The sequence below is a fragment of the Ursus americanus genome, chromosome 2, assembly GCF_024610735.1.
Source record: "Ursus americanus isolate L20-20 chromosome 2, mUrsAme1.1.p, whole genome shotgun sequence".
NCBI lineage: Eukaryota > Metazoa > Chordata > Mammalia > Carnivora > Ursidae > Ursus > Ursus americanus.
Window position 1 is genome coordinate 102,504,452 of NC_142128.1, and position 18,903 is coordinate 102,523,354.

Sequence of the window (18,903 nt, forward strand, 5' to 3'; positions counted from 1 at the left end):
AAAGGCACTTTCCTGGGCTTTACACAAGAGAGACTGTCCTTTCAGCCACTGAAGAAACTGATCATGACAATGATAAAGCCCCATCCGGGTTGTAAGGCAGATGTTGAAGGCCGATGACTGACTCGTATCTGCTACAGAAGAAGTGGCGTTCTTCTAAAGACTCCACCAAAAGACTCTCAGAAGTAATTAATGAATCCAGTAAACATGCAGGATACAAAATAAACATACAGAGATTGGTTGTATTTCTATATACTAAGAATGAAGAGAAAGAGAATTTAAGAAAAAAAATCCGTTTACACCTGCACCAAAAGAATAAAACACCTTTTGGTTACTACAAAGATCTGTACTCTGAAAACTATAAAACACTGATAAAAGAAATTAAAGACGACACAAATGGAAAGACATTCTGTGCTCATGGGTTAGAAGAATCAAAATTGTGAAAATGTCCATATAGGGATTCAGTGCAATCCCTATCAAAATACCAATGGCATTTTCCACAGAACTAGAACAAATAATCCTAACATTTTTATGGGCCATAAAAGACTCCAAATAGGTGAAGCAAACTTGAGAAAGAAAAGAAGAAAGCTGGGGGCATCACAATCCCAGATTTCAAGCTATACTACAAAGCTGTAGTAATCAAAACAGTATGGTACTGGCACAAAACCAGACACATAGATCAATGGAACATAACAGAGAGCCCAGAAATAAACCCAGGATTATATGGGCAATTAATCTACTACAAAGTTTGCAAGAATATACAACAGGGAAAAGACAGTCTCTTCAACAAATGGTGTTGGGAAAACTGCACAGCTACATGCAAAAGAATGAAACTGGACCACTTCTTACACCATACACAATAAACTCAAAATGAATTAGAGACCTAAATGTGAGACCTGAAACGATAAAACTTCTAGAAGAAAACACAGGCAGTAATCTCTTTTATATCAGCCGTAGAAACATTTTTCTAGATATGTCTCTTCAGGCAACAGAAACAAAAGCAAAAACAAACTATTGGGACTACACCAAAATAAAAAGCTTTTGCACAACAATGGAAACCATCAACAAAATGGGAAGGCAACTTACTGAATAGGAGAAGATACTTGCAAATGACATATCCAATAAGGCGTTAATATCCAAAATATATAAAGAACTTACGCAAATCAACACAAAAAAAATCCCAAATAATCTGCTTAAAAATAGGCAGAGGACCTAAACATTTTTTTCAGAACGGACATGCAGACGGCCAACAGACACATGGAAAGGTGCTCAACATCACTCATCATCAGGGAAACACAAATCAAAACCACGATGAGATACCACCTCACACCTGTCAGAATGGATAGAATCAGAAAGACAAGAAATCACATGTCTTGGCAAGGATGAGGAGAAAGGGGAGCCGTCTTGCACTGTTGGTGGGAATGCGAACTGGTGCAGCCACTCTGGAAAGCAGTAAGGAGGTTCCTGAAAGTTAAGAATGGAAATACCATATATTCCAGTAATTCCACTACTGGGTATCTATCTACGCAAAGGAAAAAAATCCGAAAAGATACATGTTCCCCTATGTTTGTGGCGTCATCATTTACAAAAGCCAAGATATGGAAGCAGCCTCAAGTGTCGTCGATAGACAAATGGATAAAGAAGATATGGTGTACACACAATGGACTATTACTCAGCCATAAAAAAGAGTGAAATCTTGCCATTTGCAACACCATGGATGGACCTAGAGAGCATTATGCTAAGTGAAGTAAGTCCATTAGAGAAAGACAAATGCCATAGGATTTCACTTATATGTGGAATCTAAAAAAAAACCCAAACACACCAGAGCAGAAACGGGCTCATAAATACAGAGAACATATTGATGATTGCTGGGGTGGGGGATGGGCAAAACGGGGGCAGGGGAGTGGGGACACAGGCTTCCAGTTATGGAATGAGTAAGTCATGGGGATAAAAGTCATGGCACAGGGAATGTAGTCGATGGTACTGAAATAGCATTGTATGGTGACGGACGGCAGCTACACGTGTGGTGAGCCCAGCATAGCGTACACACGTGTTGGATCGCTATGCTCTACACCTGAAACTAATGTAATAGTGTGTGTCAACTCTACTTCAATTTAAAAAAAAAGGGTTTCAATCAGGTTGATTTAATGCAAATTAGCGCAAAAATAAGGAACCTGAAAAAAAAGGCCTATCATTATCTTGATGAGCTCATACGACAGGAGAGATAAGTATGCAAACAAATAATTAAAATATAACATCAGTGCCTAAAATACAATACCTTCAGAATACCATAGGGGATTATAGGAGGGAAACAACTTTTCTGGAACAAAGAAGCGGGAGGAAGGAAAGGAGATCAGACAAGGCTTCAGAGGAGATGATATTTGAGGTAAGCCTTCAAGAATAAGCAGGAAGGGATGCAAGGATTTTTTATATTAAAAAATTGATTAATGTAATTTACCATATTAAAGGATTAAAGGCAGAAAACCACGTGATCATCTCATTAGCTGCAGAAATGGGTTAGACAAAATTCAACAACCAATTTTTAAAAATCTCTTGGAAATCCACCAACAGAAGAACCAATACTCTGTGATATCCTCTGACAATGGAAAAATCATACATCAAAGAAAATTAATAAACTCTAGCTCCGCACATCAATATGGATGTCAGAAATGAAATATTGGTTGAAAAAAGGAAGTTTGAGAAGAGCCGAGAAAACCGTTTCCATTTATGTAAAGTTCAAAATCAGACAAAACTAAACAATATCTATTGTTATGGATGCAAATTTAGGTGGTGAAAGTGTAAAGCAAGCTAGAGAACTATAAACACAAAATGCAGCGAGCTGGTCACCTCAGGGAAAGGCGGGAGGGCGACGTAGTCCCGGAAGAGCACAGGCCTTCTAAATGTTCTATTTCCTAACCTGGGTGCTGGGCACACGGGCGTTTGGTTTGTTAGTCTGTAGAGCAGGCAGGTGTGTCTCTACGTCTGTGTAAATGGCAGATTTCACAATGAAAACAGGTAAGGGAAGCGAGCAGAAAGTCACTAGCTAAAGAAGGGGATCCAGGACCGTATCGAATATGGCATGTTCTTGATAACCACTGAATGAATGAATGAGTGAGTGAACAAATGAACAAGGCCCTTTGTAGGCAGAAAAAGTAGCGTGTGCACAGCCTGGGGGCCGTGAGAGGCCGCGGGGGTTCGGGAGCCTGTAGGCAATTTCCGTGATTGGAAAGGTGGGTGTGGCCCCAACGATGAAGAGCTTCACGTGCCATAAAAGGGTTTAAACTCCATCCCATAGCCGTCAAGAAGCCCTGCAGGATTTCCAGAAGGGGGTGACATCAGATTTGCATCTTAAAAGGGCATTCTGGCAGGTGCGTGGAGGGCCGGGACACTACGGTCACTTCTGCCTTCACCGAAGAGCATCCCCAGAAGGAAACGGCGCATGGCCTTTTCCCCGAGGGAGGGGTAGTGAACTCGTTCCAGAAACGACAGACAAGTGCTCTCCACTCTCAGAACCACCTGCAGGCGGTCCTCGGTGCAGGAGACCGTGCGCAGACGCCCAGGCGCCCGGGTGCAGGAAGCTGGACGCGTGGTGGGAAGGGGCGGACGCTGGCTTCGAGCGCACACACACGTGTGACCCTCGGACAAACGGGCACGGCGGCACAGAACTAGGAGATGTATGCTTACAAACGGGGGCCCAACCCCTCCTTTCATCCCAAACCTAGAGCCACCTCCCCCCCCCCCCCCGCAGTTTGTCCTGATCTTGCTGCTAGGGGCAGGGTAAGAGAAAGTTGGTGCAGAGACAGAAATGAAGAGCCACGCGGTGCTGCCCCCAAAGGACTGAATGTTGTCCAGTCTCTTAAAGTCCACTATCCTTTAAATTATTAACAAATTCACTAAAACCTCCAGTTCTCTCGAGTAGATTAAAGCAAAACGCAGCTGTGTTAAAGAATTGCTAGTACGTCAGAAGACTTGATACAAGCTGCTCCGTGACGGTAACTGTGTAAAATTGTTCAATTACACAAACTATCACCTCATTTGCATGGACCAAAAAAAATCTATTAATGCTCAATTGAGCCTGAACCAGTTGTGAAACAGGTGAGAATTTATGGTTGGAGACTCTGATTGAAGGTCTGTTAACATTCAAGACAGTTTCTTAATGAATTAAGCCCCAACTCATTTGTATGCTCCCCTCGCTTCTAGTGCCTAATTGTGCCTAAATCTGGCCACCCTTGGGCGGTCACGGGGCCCTCTGGGTGCGCTGGCCCCGAACGACCCAGTTCAGCTGTTCTCTTCCAGTAGCAGCACGACTGGTGATACGATGATTAGTTATCATTAAAGGTAACAATTAGCAGCAGATTCGCAGTCCCGCGTCCGGCCCATCATAATATGATGGGCATCAGGAGGATCGACATCACCGCGGCCGATGACAGGGCAGCCGCAGACGGCTCAGGTGTTTAAAGGATGGGCTGTGGGACACTTGACAAAGCTGGCACGTGCGGGAATGAAAGAGCGGTGTGGACGAGCAGAGGGCTTTGGAGTCACCACACCCGCACAGTCTTCACTGCAGTCCTTCGCATTCCCTTGACCTAACTCAGCCCTTCCTCCCACGGGGCTGGGTGAGAACCGGCGCCCACGTATTATCAGGTGTCGGACCTGGTGAGTCCCCGTCTGCACTTCCGCTAGACCGTAAGTCGTCTGAGAGGGGAGATCGTCTGTGTTATTTTGCTGCATCCAGTGCCTTGCGTATTGTAGGGGTCCCATAAGTATTTTTGAAGGACTACACGGGTAGAAGAATTCAGAGATATTCTGCTGAGTATTTCTCAGATTGTTTCTTACATGCCTGGTAGCCTCCATCCGACTTAGAACACCGCGAGCCAGGTCCTTTGGGTCAGAATCCAGCTTGCTGATCAGAACAGCGCTGAGCTCCGTGATTAATGGAGCTAAACTCTAGGTATCACTTGGGATCGAAAGCCTAGGGTGAAATTTGTAGCATCAAGCTTCATCTTGAAAATCTCTTTGGAAGAAAACCCTTCTCGCGTGAGATCCAATATGGCCGAGTTTTGTTTCAGTATAGGAACACATCATGGTCTCTGGCTGAGCACCTTATATTTAAGGGCCATATTACATGAAAAGTCTGTATCTTTAAAGATTTGAATCCCACCCGGGGTCAGTGGGATACCCAGATACAACGGAGAGCGCAGCAGCATCTGACCCCCAACGCCCACTCACCCTCAGGCTCAGGGGACTCACTGAGGGAAGTTGTAGGTAGAGACGTTCGCGTGCTTAAGTCTTTGTGCAGAGTCCATTGGGTTGGACGGTCTTAAATGAAATGTCGGTATCAGCCAGCAAACCTACCCCTGTATTAGGCATAGAGACTCTTGTCGAATCAATTTATGAGCTTTCCATTTTAACAAAAGGTAATTACAATCCACTTGGCCTTTCACAATCAAGATAGGATGGTGCCAAGTGTCCATCAATGGAAGAATAAAGAAAATGTTATACATACTCCCTCCCCCCCGACACACACGTGCATAGACATGTAATGGAATATTATTCAGCCATGAAACAGTTCTACCCTGTCGCTTATGACAACAGGGATGTACCTTGAAGCATTATGCTACAAGAAAGAGGTCGGACAGAGAAAGACAAATACTGTATGATCTTAATTATATGTGGAATTTAAAAACCCAAACTCAGATACAGAGAACAGACAGGTGGTTGCCAGAGGCAGGGGAGCGGGAGGCTGGGGGGACCGGCGAAGGGGACCCGCCCCAGGACTCACAGCTCAGCATTGGCCCCCCAGCCCATGCTGCAGGCCAACTCTTAGAACCCACGGGCACGTGACTACATAGTTCTTCTGGAGCCAAGCCTGAAGAAACGTCCCAAATTCTAGCTGATAGATGGACTCCCTTGTCTGCCGGCTGTGGAAACCCCCACGGCTGCTCTTATGAGCCTGGTGTTGGAGGCAGCTCCTTCCCCCGTGCCCGGACAGCCGGCTGCCACTCTCCCCTACAGCCTACCCCCTTCCTTGCCTTTCTCGTGCCCCGAAAACCTTCAAGATGCAGGCTGGGTGATAACCTCTCCTATTCTGACGGGAATCTCTTTACCCAAAAATGCCTCCACGCACCTCCTAGAAACATCCACCTCCTAGAAACTAGAGAGGCCGGACATGGTCTCGTGGGCAGCCTGAGAGAGCCCCACGGTCTCAGCTTCTCCCATCACTGGGCCGGTGGAAAGGCTCCACAAACAGGCAGGAGCACAGAAATTAAGAGACAAAAGCCTTGTGACACTTTACAGAGATTGTCCGATAGTTCTGGCTGGAATAGGAGTCCCACTGAGCGCCATTAAGGAGGGCAACCCAGGCCCTGTTCTCCGACCTTCGACCTCGGGCCCGGTGCCAGGATTCAGAGTGAGGAGCGTCTCACTCATTCCCACACTCCTATCTGGTATTTCTGATTTGGGTTCAGTGGCGCAGACACCCTTCCCTCCCCCTCCCCCACCCCCCGTTCCACTGTGCCCAGTGCCACGAGGCTCTGGGGGTCTGCCTGCCTGTGGCCATCCCCACAAGGCGGAGACCTGGTCGCTGCCCCTGCACGCACCGCCAGCCACAGCCGGCCCCCCCTCCTTGGAACTACGCCTTCACTTCCAATCGGCGACACATGCTTGAGGACCTACTGTCTTAGCTCATCTGCTGTTGCAGGCCATGCTGACGGAGCGCCCTGCGGTCCAGACACCGTGCGAGGAAGCGGTGGCATGGTGGGGGGCAGGGAAGCAGGCTGTCACCCACCAGCTGTGCGAGCATGGCCAAGTGACTTATCCCACCTGTCTCCGGGTTCCCATCTGTAACACGAGCGCTCACAATAGTGCCTGTGTCGTAAGGCTGTTGGCAGAATGACGCCCACCAAGCATCTGGAACAGTCAGAGAGCAAGGACTCTGAGCTATCGTTGTTACGCTCCCAGTATGAAATAAGCGAAATGCAGAGCTCATTCGTGCGCCATGCTAACCACCCAGGATGTTCCTGGAGAACCAGAAAATAAGTATCAGAAACTATGTGCTTCTTCTCCCTATGACACGGCAAGTCCACGAATTAGGAACCTCTATCCCCTTGGAAAGATTGAGAAAAGAAGTTACCACCTTTCTTCCTGCCCTTTTATTCACTTCTTCCCACGGCACAAGAAAGGGCTGACCAGTGAGGCTGGGCAGGTCCAGCCCAATGCTGTCTGTTTGTCTGTCTGTCTGTCTCCCTCCCTCCCTGCAAGTCACACTTTCTCTGACACCCTTGAGCCGTGTGGCTGTCCAGGAACGTGACTGCCCTGTGCGCTTGATTCTGCCCGTGGGTGGGTCCTGGCGCCTGGTTTGTGGAGGGACAGGGGACCTCCTTGCACTCTGCCAGGATGAAGCAGACAGACGGTTTTAATTCCCAGTCGTACTCTTGTAACTATTTGCCAATTGGTTCAGAATCTGGAGAGAAGAGGGTTTCATGAGTCATCTCCAGGATGGAACGTAAAGGAAGGAAACCACTTGAAGAACCAAGAGGGAAGCGAGGACATCTCCTAGTTTCTAACCGGTCCTCCAAGCACGTGACCCATCATCCAATGGGGACGAGCCACGGACGAGGGGGCAAAAAGTGGCCCTCTTGAGAGCAAAAAGGGGGATGTACAGAGTTTGTGTGCCAGACCAGGGGAGAAATAGCCAATGCTTGAACCCCACCTGATTCCCAGACGGCCTCGTTTCTCCCTGAGTGACCTGTGCGTTTCTGGAAAAACCTGGCAGGCTTCATTTACTCATAGTGCTGGCTGCCTAAACTCTTAAGAAAATAATATCAATCTCTGGAAATACTCATGATTGAATATGAAGATAGCCCTCGCCAGGGAAGTACAGGGAGCTAGGAAGAACAGAAGAAAGAACGTTTAAATTTCATTAAAAAAAGGGGGGGGTGTCTACGTCCTGTGATTTTTCTGGACCCACTTTCTCTGCATCCTAACAGTCATTAAAATGTATAAAAATGAATATTTCTGAAGCAGTAATATAAGAATTATCATTGCTTGGTTGCCTGGCAACCAGAGACTTTAGTTATTTTATTTCTAAACAGGGAATGCTATAAACCGGTACCCGGAGTTTGTGCAAATAGTTCTAAATTGATGTTCGCCCTGCAAATCAGGAAGAGATAACATAGCATTAACGTACATTTAAAGGTTGCTAAGTACGTGTGTCTCTCTCTTTCTCACACACACACACGCGCGTGCCTCACAGGAAGATTCTTACAGAGTTTCTATTCCGTGCTATCTTCAGTAAATCTGGGGAATTATTATTCCTTCACATTTTTCCTGGAAAATATTTAATTTCATACTAAGTATAAATAATATACATTTGAACAAACCCTTCATCTCCCGTGTGAACGGGGAAATAATATTGTAGGTAATATCAATCCCTGGCACCCTTCCCGAGTTTCCCGGACACTGAGGGGGTCTCCGGTTTGGGGGGAGCAGAGATTAAGCGGCTGCTGGGAGAAAGGATTCTCCCAGCAAGGAAGAGGTAAGTCTGCCTTCTTCAGAGAAGCAAGGCCTGGAAAGGCCGCCTGGATTTAGGCCTGTGGCCGCCGGCGCGACCCTCATGTTCCACACCCCACCCCCTCACAGGGGAGAAGAGGTGTGGACATTCTGGAAACGCGGCCTCTGTTTATGAAATGTCACTTCTCCACAAGTCACAGGCTTGATTTTGAGTTTCCAGGGCTGCTCGCCAGCTTGAAGGAGCTGCTCTGATGCGGACCGTTCTTAGTATGGCCTTGGTGTCCGACCTCACTAGGACCTGTGGAGGAAATGTGCTCCCATCCCAGACCCTGACGGCGGGCTTCTGATTGCTTCTGTGGAGTAGAGGCCCCTCGACGTGGCCTCCGTGGTGGTGCTGGCTTTCAGGGTGGAGCTCACAGGAACAGCCCGCTTCAGGCCCCACTGCCACAGAGAAGGGGAAGGTTCGGTGACGCCAGCCAGGTCAGTCTGATGCGAATAAACGAGGAGTAGGTCTTGGTTGGAACCACAGACCAAACCCGTTGAAGAAAGGCATCGAGCACCCCTTCCTTCACGGGACCGTAATACAGAGCTCTGACTCAAGCTGACTTGGGAAGAGAGTCTCAGACACGACATGGAAGAGGCTCTTGTTAAGTGGAAACCAAGACGTTATACAGTATCTGGTGTTTGGAAACGGGGGACAAGCATCTTGTTGGCAAATAAGCAAAGATCATTTGGCCTATTGAAGTAATTCTTTCTCCAAATGGAGTAACAGTTGTAAATGAAAACAGACGCTTCACTATGGAGGGTAGGTCTCCTAAGGGTCTGTACCCGTCGTAAGACAACAGCTGAAAGGGACCCAGAATGCTCTATCGAGAGACTGGGTGGAGGTCAGAATGTCCGAGTCTCTGGCAAGACTGGAGCCTGCAGATGGGTTGGGACATGACAGCACACAGGCCAAAGCTAAGCCCACACGGACCGGTACTTGTGGGAGCCCTTCTGGGGGCCGGGTCCAGGGGCGTGTGTCTACGATACTGGGTTCTGGCATGGGACTTCGTTCCGATGCCTCAGCCTTTTTGTTTTTTCTCATCTATCAAATGGGAAGATTCCTATTACGTGGGTGCCCAGGAAGGGGCGGGGTGACAGCAAATGGCTGGGATGAGCGTTGGAGCGGAATCCACAAAGCCGTTGTCAAGATGCTTGGGACGGCCACGGCTTTCCCTAGACAGGACGTCCCCCCGAGTTGGAGAGTAACATGTGCAGCCTGCTAGTGTGGCACTGAAGAGGGGGCTGGAGTCGGTGGTGGTCTCCCGGCCCCCCCGCGTGCTTTTCTGAATGTAGTATTGATTTGTAGCACTCGGATGGGCCGGCAAGCCTGCGCCGTGCGGCCGTGAGGCTGGGAGCCCGCTCCGCGCCTGCCTGACGTCTACAAAGGCAAAGTCATCTGCAAAGTCAAAACCGCTCAGGGCACCTGTAAGGTGCCCACGGGGGTGCCTGGGCTGGGTAATGACTCCTAACTCCCATTCGAGCTTGCTCACATGACAAACAGTCTGAGAGGGCGATGAAGAGAAGTGAGGACAGGCGGTATCCCCTCTGTGCGCATTCCAGTTAATTTCCCAGAAGCCAACACAAGTAATGCCGGTTCCGAGCGCAGAGTTGTCCAGGGTGACAAATGAAGAGGTAGTGGGGTTCCGTGGGGGAGGGTAAGGCATGTGGAGTCTGGTTTCTCTGGTGTTTGCTCTGAGTGAGCAAGAATGAGAGAGAGCTGCCAGGGCGGGGAACCTCCCCTCCCTCCCAGAAAAGAGGTCTGACACGTGAAAGGTGTTTAGTATGCTAACAAAATGCTGCATAATGGGGCTTTGGAGCCTTGACTGAATTGATAAAAGATATCTGAGCCCTCCCGCGGAGCTGAGAGCCCCATGCTGTGCGCAGCGAAGGCAGTTCATCTATTCCGGGGCCTGATGAGGCTGGGGGAGCACCCTGGCGAGGAGTGCTCAGTGCTGCCAAGGGCTCGGAGCCCTGGAAACCCATGCAGTTTGATCCTGCCACCGCCTGGCTCGGGGATCCGAGTACATCTTTGCCTTCTTTGCCGGGACCTTGAAAAAGGAGAGATTCTAGCTGATGGGTCACTTTGCAAAGGTGATTTGCAGAGGCCACATACTGACCATATGCCGAGGCGCTGTTACGGCAGGGTCTTCTCAGGCTCAAACATGAAGCTGGGCGTGAGGGACTGAGGGACGTTAGACGAGTCAATGGTAAACGAGGGTGTTGGGGAGGACGGCCAGGCCACCGTGTTTCCCAGCCCCGAGCCATGCGTGGCTCGCCATATCTCCAGGAGGGTCCTGATGGTGGACCAGTCTGTCTTGAGCAGACACGGAGTTTATGTTAAGTCTGTGCTTCCTTCAGACATACAAACAACAGAATCCTCACTCCCACAGAGCTAGCGTGCAAAGGAAGGAGACCCTGGAGGTGAAGCCGACGGATGGGTGCAGGGAACAGTGGGTGGAGGTGCGCACTGGGTCAGCCCTCCCCGGGGAGCAGGTGTCTGGTGCGCATGACTGGCTGATGCCGCACAGGTTTCATTTGACAACTGGCCTCCAACTACTAACAGACACAATTCCCAATGTTTCCCGTCTGTTTACAATGAAATTCAACTAGAACCAAAACGAAGTTACTTTGTCTGAAGTCATGTCACATTCATCCACCCCCCCATCACCAATCCAACAAGTATTTACTGACATCCTAAAAGCAAGTCACTCCACAGAAACGACACGAGACACATAGAAGTAAAATAATCAGTGACCTAAAACATGGCATTTTGAATTTTGTGAGAATAGATTACAGTGTAAATGTTAATAGACATGTTTCCCTTTTTATGGACAGAGAAACCCACTGAGGCCAGTATGCTTTCTAAGTCTGCAGCCCTGATGGTACCAGTTCAGATCTTTTTTTCCTTTTCCCTTCCTTCCTTCCTTCCTTCCAGCCGCCCTCCCTTCCTCTCTTGTAATTACAGGATGAGTTTATTCAGCTGCAGAAAGGATACTGAATAAAACTTTATAAACCTTCAACTTGCAATTTTCTTCTCCTAGGAAAGGGTCCTCACAAGGGCTGGGAAAACCATTTCGGGGTTTACCCAATGAGTTTTTCAAATTTCAGGAGTTGAAACAGACAGGATTATACCTGCTATTTAAACTCCTGAAGTCAGTCTAAGAATGGTCCTCTTGAAGTAAATCACAGCGTGGGCATCACCTTCAGGCAGAGGGGAGGACAGCGCAGGACTCGTCCCGAATCTCACTCATAGAGCAAACGGCCCGACTCACCTTTCTCCTCCCACACAACAGTGACTTAGATTTTGCCTGACTTTATAGATAAAACCAACCAACCAACAACAACAACAAAAACCCATGTACCTTTGCTTAATCCTCATGGCAACTCCACAGGTGTTCCTCCCAGGAGAGACTCAACCAGAGGATCATTATGAATTACTGGCTACAGGGTTCTAAGTTTTACAAAAAACTTTCACACACATACCATTCAGAGTCTCATATCCTGTGACGCAGAGAAGACACACAGCTTAAACGTCAGTTTATGGCACATGAAGGTTCGGATAGCTCGTGAGGAAAGCAGCTGGAACTTGGCGGGGGCCTGAACAAGCAGGGAGCACCCACTACCATCACCACGTTGTTCAGGGGCAGAGCTGAGTTGGGGATGGTGAGGGGTGGCAGCCCCGGACTGAGTCATTCGTGAGCACGGATGACATGGCCAGTCTTTGGCCATTCCAGGCACAGGACAACTCCACTTTCGTCCTCTTGGAACATAACGGAAGGAGGGCAAGGATCTTGGGAGTGGAGTAAACATTTGCACGGGACAGTGGGTGGCAATGCCAAGCTTTAGGAGCTCTCCTAAGTAGGGCTGCCAGATAAAATACAGGATTCCCAAATGTCCATGCAATACTGCAGGGCATACTTCTACTAAAAAATTATTTGTTGCTTCTCTGGAATCCAAATTTTCCTGGGTATCCTGTATTTTTGTTGATTAAACAGGACGGCCTAACTCTTAACGGAAGGGTAGCTCAATCTTCCACTTGTTGGTGTCATCTCTTGCTGTGTGATGGTGGCAATGACCTACCGGTGGCCACTGTGATTGGAGACCCCAATCCAGATAACTTCCTATTTTCTCTGACTTGAGCAGCCCGAAGTCAGGATTGGGGCAAATGGAAGTATTTTCACAGCTTTTGAATTTGTAAGATCATGGGATACACAATCTTTAGCAAAGGCTGGTTTGGGGAAAGAACAAACCGCCCAGACTGCCCTTCTGTCGCGTGCGTCTTCCCAAGAGGTCCCCGGACCGAGAGTCCCACACCCAGCCCCAGCACCATGCTTACCCCAGCCCATTCATCCGGTGGAAGGGTCACTTACTTGTAGGGGATGTGTTTGCTGCCGTTGACAAGAGCCAGGATGACATTGCCCAGAGCGGACAGTGAGAGGCACAGCCCTGAGCCTCCTTCCCGATTTTTGCTAAGAGCTTTCACACAGCTGCCGAGGTCAATGAGGTGCAGACGACTGCGGCCTCCAGACACTGACACGGAGAAGACAAGAGAAGAGAGAGGCGGTTAAGTGCTGGCAAACACTCGCTCGTCTGTCCTCCAGGTAGCTCCTGGAAGTCTGCGGGAAAGCTAAAAGGGGAAGGAAAAGGGTGACCTTCATGACTTAGTAGGAAACCCCAACAAAATCATGCCAGGTTGCGAATCACGTAGTCCTCCTAAACGCTGTCCACCACACGTCACCGACCTAAAACCTACTGCCGTCCATCCTACAAACAAACGAGTCATTCCCGTAGGTTGAATTGGGAGAGATTTCAGAGAGGGTAAATGTCCAGTAAGAGGAGGTTAAGGTTTGCACCTACATGTCCTTTGGACAGAATTCAGTAGAATTCTGAAACTGATGGAGTTGCAGCTGAATAGCCCAGGAGTGATTACATGCTTCGGCTGATCGTCACAGAGCCCCTGACCGAAAGCTCAGCTGGAACTGGGATGATAAACCAAAGGTAACATCAGGAAGAAGTAACAACCAGGGGCGGAGACAAGGGAAGACCCAAGTATCCGCTGAGTATCTACCAAGTGCCGGGGGGGCATACACAGTCTCGTTCAGTCCCCACGGTAAAGCCATAAGCTGAATACTCTTGTTTGTTTTTAAAAAAAGAGTTGAGAAAACATAAGTTCAGAAAAGTAAGCAACTTGCTCATAAGTACTTCTGCTTCTGGCCTAGATGAAGTCACAGGGACGAGATCGATGGTCTTCCCTAAAAACGAAATGTATAAAACGGCTGTTTCTAAGACACTAGACATCAGGCAGTCAAGGACAGTGATCCCTGGGAGGTGGGAGACAAGCCAGGTCAGCACTGCCTGTGTCCCAGCTTACTGCCTCGAGAGGGTTTCCAGGCTGCGCCTCAGGGGAGCTCAGGGGGAATGCAGGGACCACCAGAATTGAAGAAAGAGTGGAGAGTCCAGGGAGACCAAGGTGGCTATAGCTGGCAGGACAGTACTGGAGAGAAGAGAACTTGGGATTTGCAGGGATCCCCTCAAGTATTCAACTGAGTGCTGGTCAGCACAGGCATGCGAGGGAACCACGCAGCTGGGGAGTTAGCCACCTGGAAAGATTAGAGGTAATAGCACACAGCACTCACACGAGGCCAGGAATAATGCCTGTTTCCAACAGCCAGACTAGAAACCTGAAGATTCACAGGGCATTGGGTAGGGGACCCAGAAGGGTCTTGCTTCCGCAGTGGGGAACACTTTGCCCTAGAGGAGCACAGACCAGGTCTCGGCTATCAAATCTTAAAAGACCAGAAAGGATCTAACTATTTACAAATAACTATATCCCAAAACAATACGTAAGAATATTTACAAAATACAAAGATGTCCAGCAGCCATCAAAAATAAGAAGGCATGCAAAGAAAAGACTCCTAATGAAAAGATAATTGAAACCAAGCAGAACTGACTGATATTAAATATTGACGGTGAAAGACATTAAAATAGTTACGGCAGTATTTCAGGGGCGCCTGGGTGGCTCAGTTGGTTAAGTGTCTGACTCTTGAGTTTGGCTCAAATTATGATCTCAGAGTCATGAGGTCAAGCCCTGCATCAGGCTCACAGTGGGTGCGGAGCCTGCCTGGGATTCTCTCGATCTTCCTCTCCCTATGCCTGGTCACCTCTCTGCACACGCATTCCCACTCTCTCAAAACCAAAACAAACAACTGAAAAACCCAGTTATGGCAGTATTTCAAATGTTTAAAAAGTAGAGACATGGAATAATTAAAAGACAAACTGCATCTGTACAGAGCTGAAAACTAGGAGTTTAAAAATATACTGGATCAATGGCAAATTACACACTACAGAAGGAAAGCCTTGTCAATTTGAAGATAAAGTCATTGAAACTATCCAAAATGAAACAGAAAATTTAAAAATAAAAACAAAAACATAGAAAAAAAAGAGCTGTAGGACAATTTCAAATGGCCTAATAAGTGTGTAACTGGAGAGCCTAAAGACGACACAGTGGGTGGTAGAGAGAAAGTATTTTAAGACATAATGACCAAGACCTTCCCAAATTTGATAAAAACTATAAACCCACAGATGCAAGAAGCTCGACGAGTCCCAAGCCCAAGAAACACGAAGAAACTATGCGAAAACACATCATAATCAAACTGCCTAACACCGGTGATAACGAACAAAGTCTTCAAGACAGGTTCCGTGCAAAGACCAAAGGTGAGGGTGACGGCAGGTTTCTTGTCGGAAATAATACAAGTGGGAAGAGTGCAAAGCAACATCTCTAGAGTACTGAAAACTGTCAACCTAGAATAATATATCCAACAAAAGTATCATTCTAAGGCAAAAGGGAAATAAAAAGACTTTTCAGACTTAAAAAAGCGGGAGGAATTTATCGAAAGCAAACCCACAGAGGATCTACACAAAGGAATGAGGAGCTCTGGAAATCAGAACTATGCCAGTAAATGTACGCTCCCCCCTATTATTTAAATCTCTTTGAAAGATAATTGGCTGCGAAACTAAGGACACCGTCATGTGTGGGTTATAACATATGCAGCATTTAAAAGTGCGACGACAATGGCACAAAGGTTAGAAGTGAGGAAATGGAGGTGCTCCATTTCAGGGTTCTTATTCCATTTATGAAGAGCTATAATATTACCTGACAGCAGACCATAACAACTTTTTTTTCTAAAAGCCTTTATACATTTGTGAGAGAGAGAGAGAGAGAGAGCGAGCACACAAGCAGGGGGAGCAGCAGGCAGAGGGAGAGGGAGAAGCAGGCTCCTCGCTGAGCAGGGAGCCCAACTCAGGACTCGATCCCAGGACCTGGAGACCATGACCTGAGCCAAAGGCAATCGCTTAACCGACTGAGTCACCTGGTGCCCCCAGCCTGTAATAACTTAAAGGTGTATACTATAAAGCCTAAAGCAATCAGTAAATAGTGAAGAGTTATAGCTATTAATCCAACAAAGGATATACAGTGAAATTCTTACAAATATTAAGTCCAAAAAAGGCAGACAAAAAAGCAAAGGAAAAGAAAGAACAGATACATTGAATAGAAAACCTATGAAAAAATAAGAATTTGGACCAGACCATGTCAATAATTACATGAAATGTAAATAGTCTGAATACTCTTATTTGAAAGGGAGAAATTGTCAGACTGGATAAAAGAGTGAGCCCTAGGAGAAATGCACTTCAAATATAAAGCAACAATCCATTAAAAGTGTAAGAGTGGGAAAGGCTGTACCATGCAAACAGTGGCCGTAAGAGAGCTGAAATGGTTATATCAATATTAAACAAAAGAAACTTAAGACAGAAAGTGTGAATAGAAGCAAATAGGAACATTTCATAAAGGGGATGATTCATCAGAGGTCCTGACAATCAAAAATAGTCACACATCTAATAACAGACGTTCAAATACTTGGAGCAAAAGCTGATAGAACTCCAAGAGTGAGTCCATAATTATAGTTGTAGGTTTCACATTACCCTTTAAGAATTGATACAACAAGTAGACAAAAACAAAAAAAAACAAAAAAAAAACAGTAAAGATCTAGAAGATTTGGAAAACACGGTCAACCAACTTGTCCCACTTGACATTTATAGAGCACTCAACCCAACAGCAGGATACACATTCTTTTGAAATACACACAAAACACATCCCAAGGCAGACCATATTCTGGTCCATAAACGAAGTCTAAACATATTTTAAAGGATTCACATCATGGTATGTTCTCGGACATGATGGAATTAAATTGGAAGTCCATATAGAAAGATATCTGGAAAATTCCCAAGTATTTTGAAACTCAACAATACAGCTCCAAATAACCTATGGTCAAAGAGGAAATCAAAATGGAAATTAGAGAGTGTTTTTAAGTGAATGAGGAAGATTTGTGGGACCACTGAAGAATTACAGAGAAGGAAATTTATAGCCTTAAATGCCTCTGTTAGAAAACAGAGGTCTCACAACAATGATCTCAGCTTCCACCTTATAAAAAAAAATAGCAAAGCTTAAATAGCAGAAAGGAAAAGAATGAACATAAAAGCAGAAATCAGTGGAATAGAAAAATAAAAACGGTAGACAAAAATCCATTAAGCCAAGAGCTGGTTCTTCCATAAATCTCTAGAACAGCCGATCAGGAAAGGAGGAGAGAAGACACAAATTACTCACGTCAGGAATGTGAGAGATGGACTTGCTACCGTTTCTACAGATACAAAGGGTAATGAGGGAATATCACACCAGTCAATTAGACAACTTGGAACAATGGACAAATGTCTTGAAAGATGTCAAGTCCCAGAGCTCCTTCAAGGAGTAACAGGTAAGATGAATAGATCTATGTCTGTTAAAGAAACAGGATCTGGAGTTAACAACAGTTAACAACCTTTTCACAGAGAAAACTCCAGGGTCACATGGCCACACTGGAAAACTCAACCAAGCACTTAAGAAATGATAAAGTGTAAGAATGGAAAAGACTATACCAATTCTACACAAATTCTTCCCGAAAACTAAATAGGAGAGAATATTTCCAACTCATTCTATGAGGCCAGGATTACCCTGATACCAAAAACAGATCAAGAAATTACAAAGACAGGAAACCAAAGACCAATATCCCTCGTGAACATGGATGCAAAATTTCTAAACAAATTAGAGAACCACATTAGGGAGTTGTATCTGGGAGCATATAAAAAGGACTTTACACCACGAGTAAGTGGGATTTATCCCAGAAATGCAAGGTTGGTTAACAAAAAACAAAACACTAATGTAATTCACCATATTAACTAAAAAAAAAAAAAAAGAAAGAAAGAAAGAAAAAAAGAAAACAACTACAGGATTCACTCAGTAGATGCAGGAAAAACATCTAACAAAAGCCAACATCCATTCCAGATTAAAATTCTCAGCAAAATACTGCTCAGAAGGCAGCATCCTCAGTTTGATAAGGAGTTTCTGAAAAATCCACTTTTAACATCACACTTAACGGTAAAAGATCAAATGCCTTCTAAGATCAGGAACGAGACAAGAACGCCCACTCTTACCGTTTCTATTCAGTGTTGTGCTCGGGGTCGTAGCAGTAAGTAGGTCAAGACAACAGAAAAGGTACCCAGTGGGGAAGCACAAAGTCAAACAGTCTTTATTTGCGGACTAACAATCATCTGCATAGAAAATCTAACAGAATCCACAAAAAGGCAACTAGAACGAATAAAGGGAACTTCACAAGGTTGCAAGACAGAAGATGAACAGATATTAAAAAAAATCAACCGTATTTTTTTTTTTGGGGGTAGGCTCCATGCCCAATGTGAGGCTTGAACTCACAGCCCCAAGATCTAAAGTCACATGCTCTACTGACTGAGCCCGTCAGGCACCCCTATACTTCTATATACGAGCTACAAACAACTAGAGATGGAAATTTTAAAACACCATTTACAGGGGCGCCTGGGTGGCTCAGTCAGTTAAGCATCTGCCTTCAGCTCAAGTCATGATCCCAGGGTCCTGGGATCGAGTCCCACGTCGGGCTCCCTGCTCAGCAGGGAATCTGCTTCTCCCTCTCCCCTGACCCCTCCTCCTGCTTGTGCTCATGCTCTCTCTCTCAAAATCTTCTTAAAAAACACCATTTACGACAGTATAAAAATATGAAGTACTTCAGCATGAATTGCACAGAAGACAGGTCTACACACAGAACTACAGAATGCTGCTGACACAGTAACGAAGACGTAACAATCAGGGAGAGAAACGGCCTTCACCTGCCGTTAAGATGTTAATTCTCACCCGAGGGATCTATAGATTCAGTGGAACCCCAATCAAAATCCCAGCAGTCTTTTTCGGTAGAAAGCGAGGCTACAAAGTCCATTTAGAAGCCACCT

General features: G+C 46.3%; 1 protein-coding gene across 2 annotated transcripts in view; it reads right to left on the bottom strand.

Annotated features, from left to right (window-relative positions):
* KIF26B (kinesin family member 26B) overlaps window positions 1–18,903 on the bottom strand; it is a 422,711-nt gene that overhangs the window by 43,985 nt on the left and 359,823 nt on the right. For both annotated transcript variants that reach the window (XM_045796283.2, XM_087859572.1), the window contains one exon: window positions 12,924–13,083. In XM_045796283.2, coding sequence (XP_045652239.1) covers window positions 12,924–13,083 — 160 coding nt within the window. The remainder of the gene's footprint in view (window positions 1–12,923; window positions 13,084–18,903) is intronic.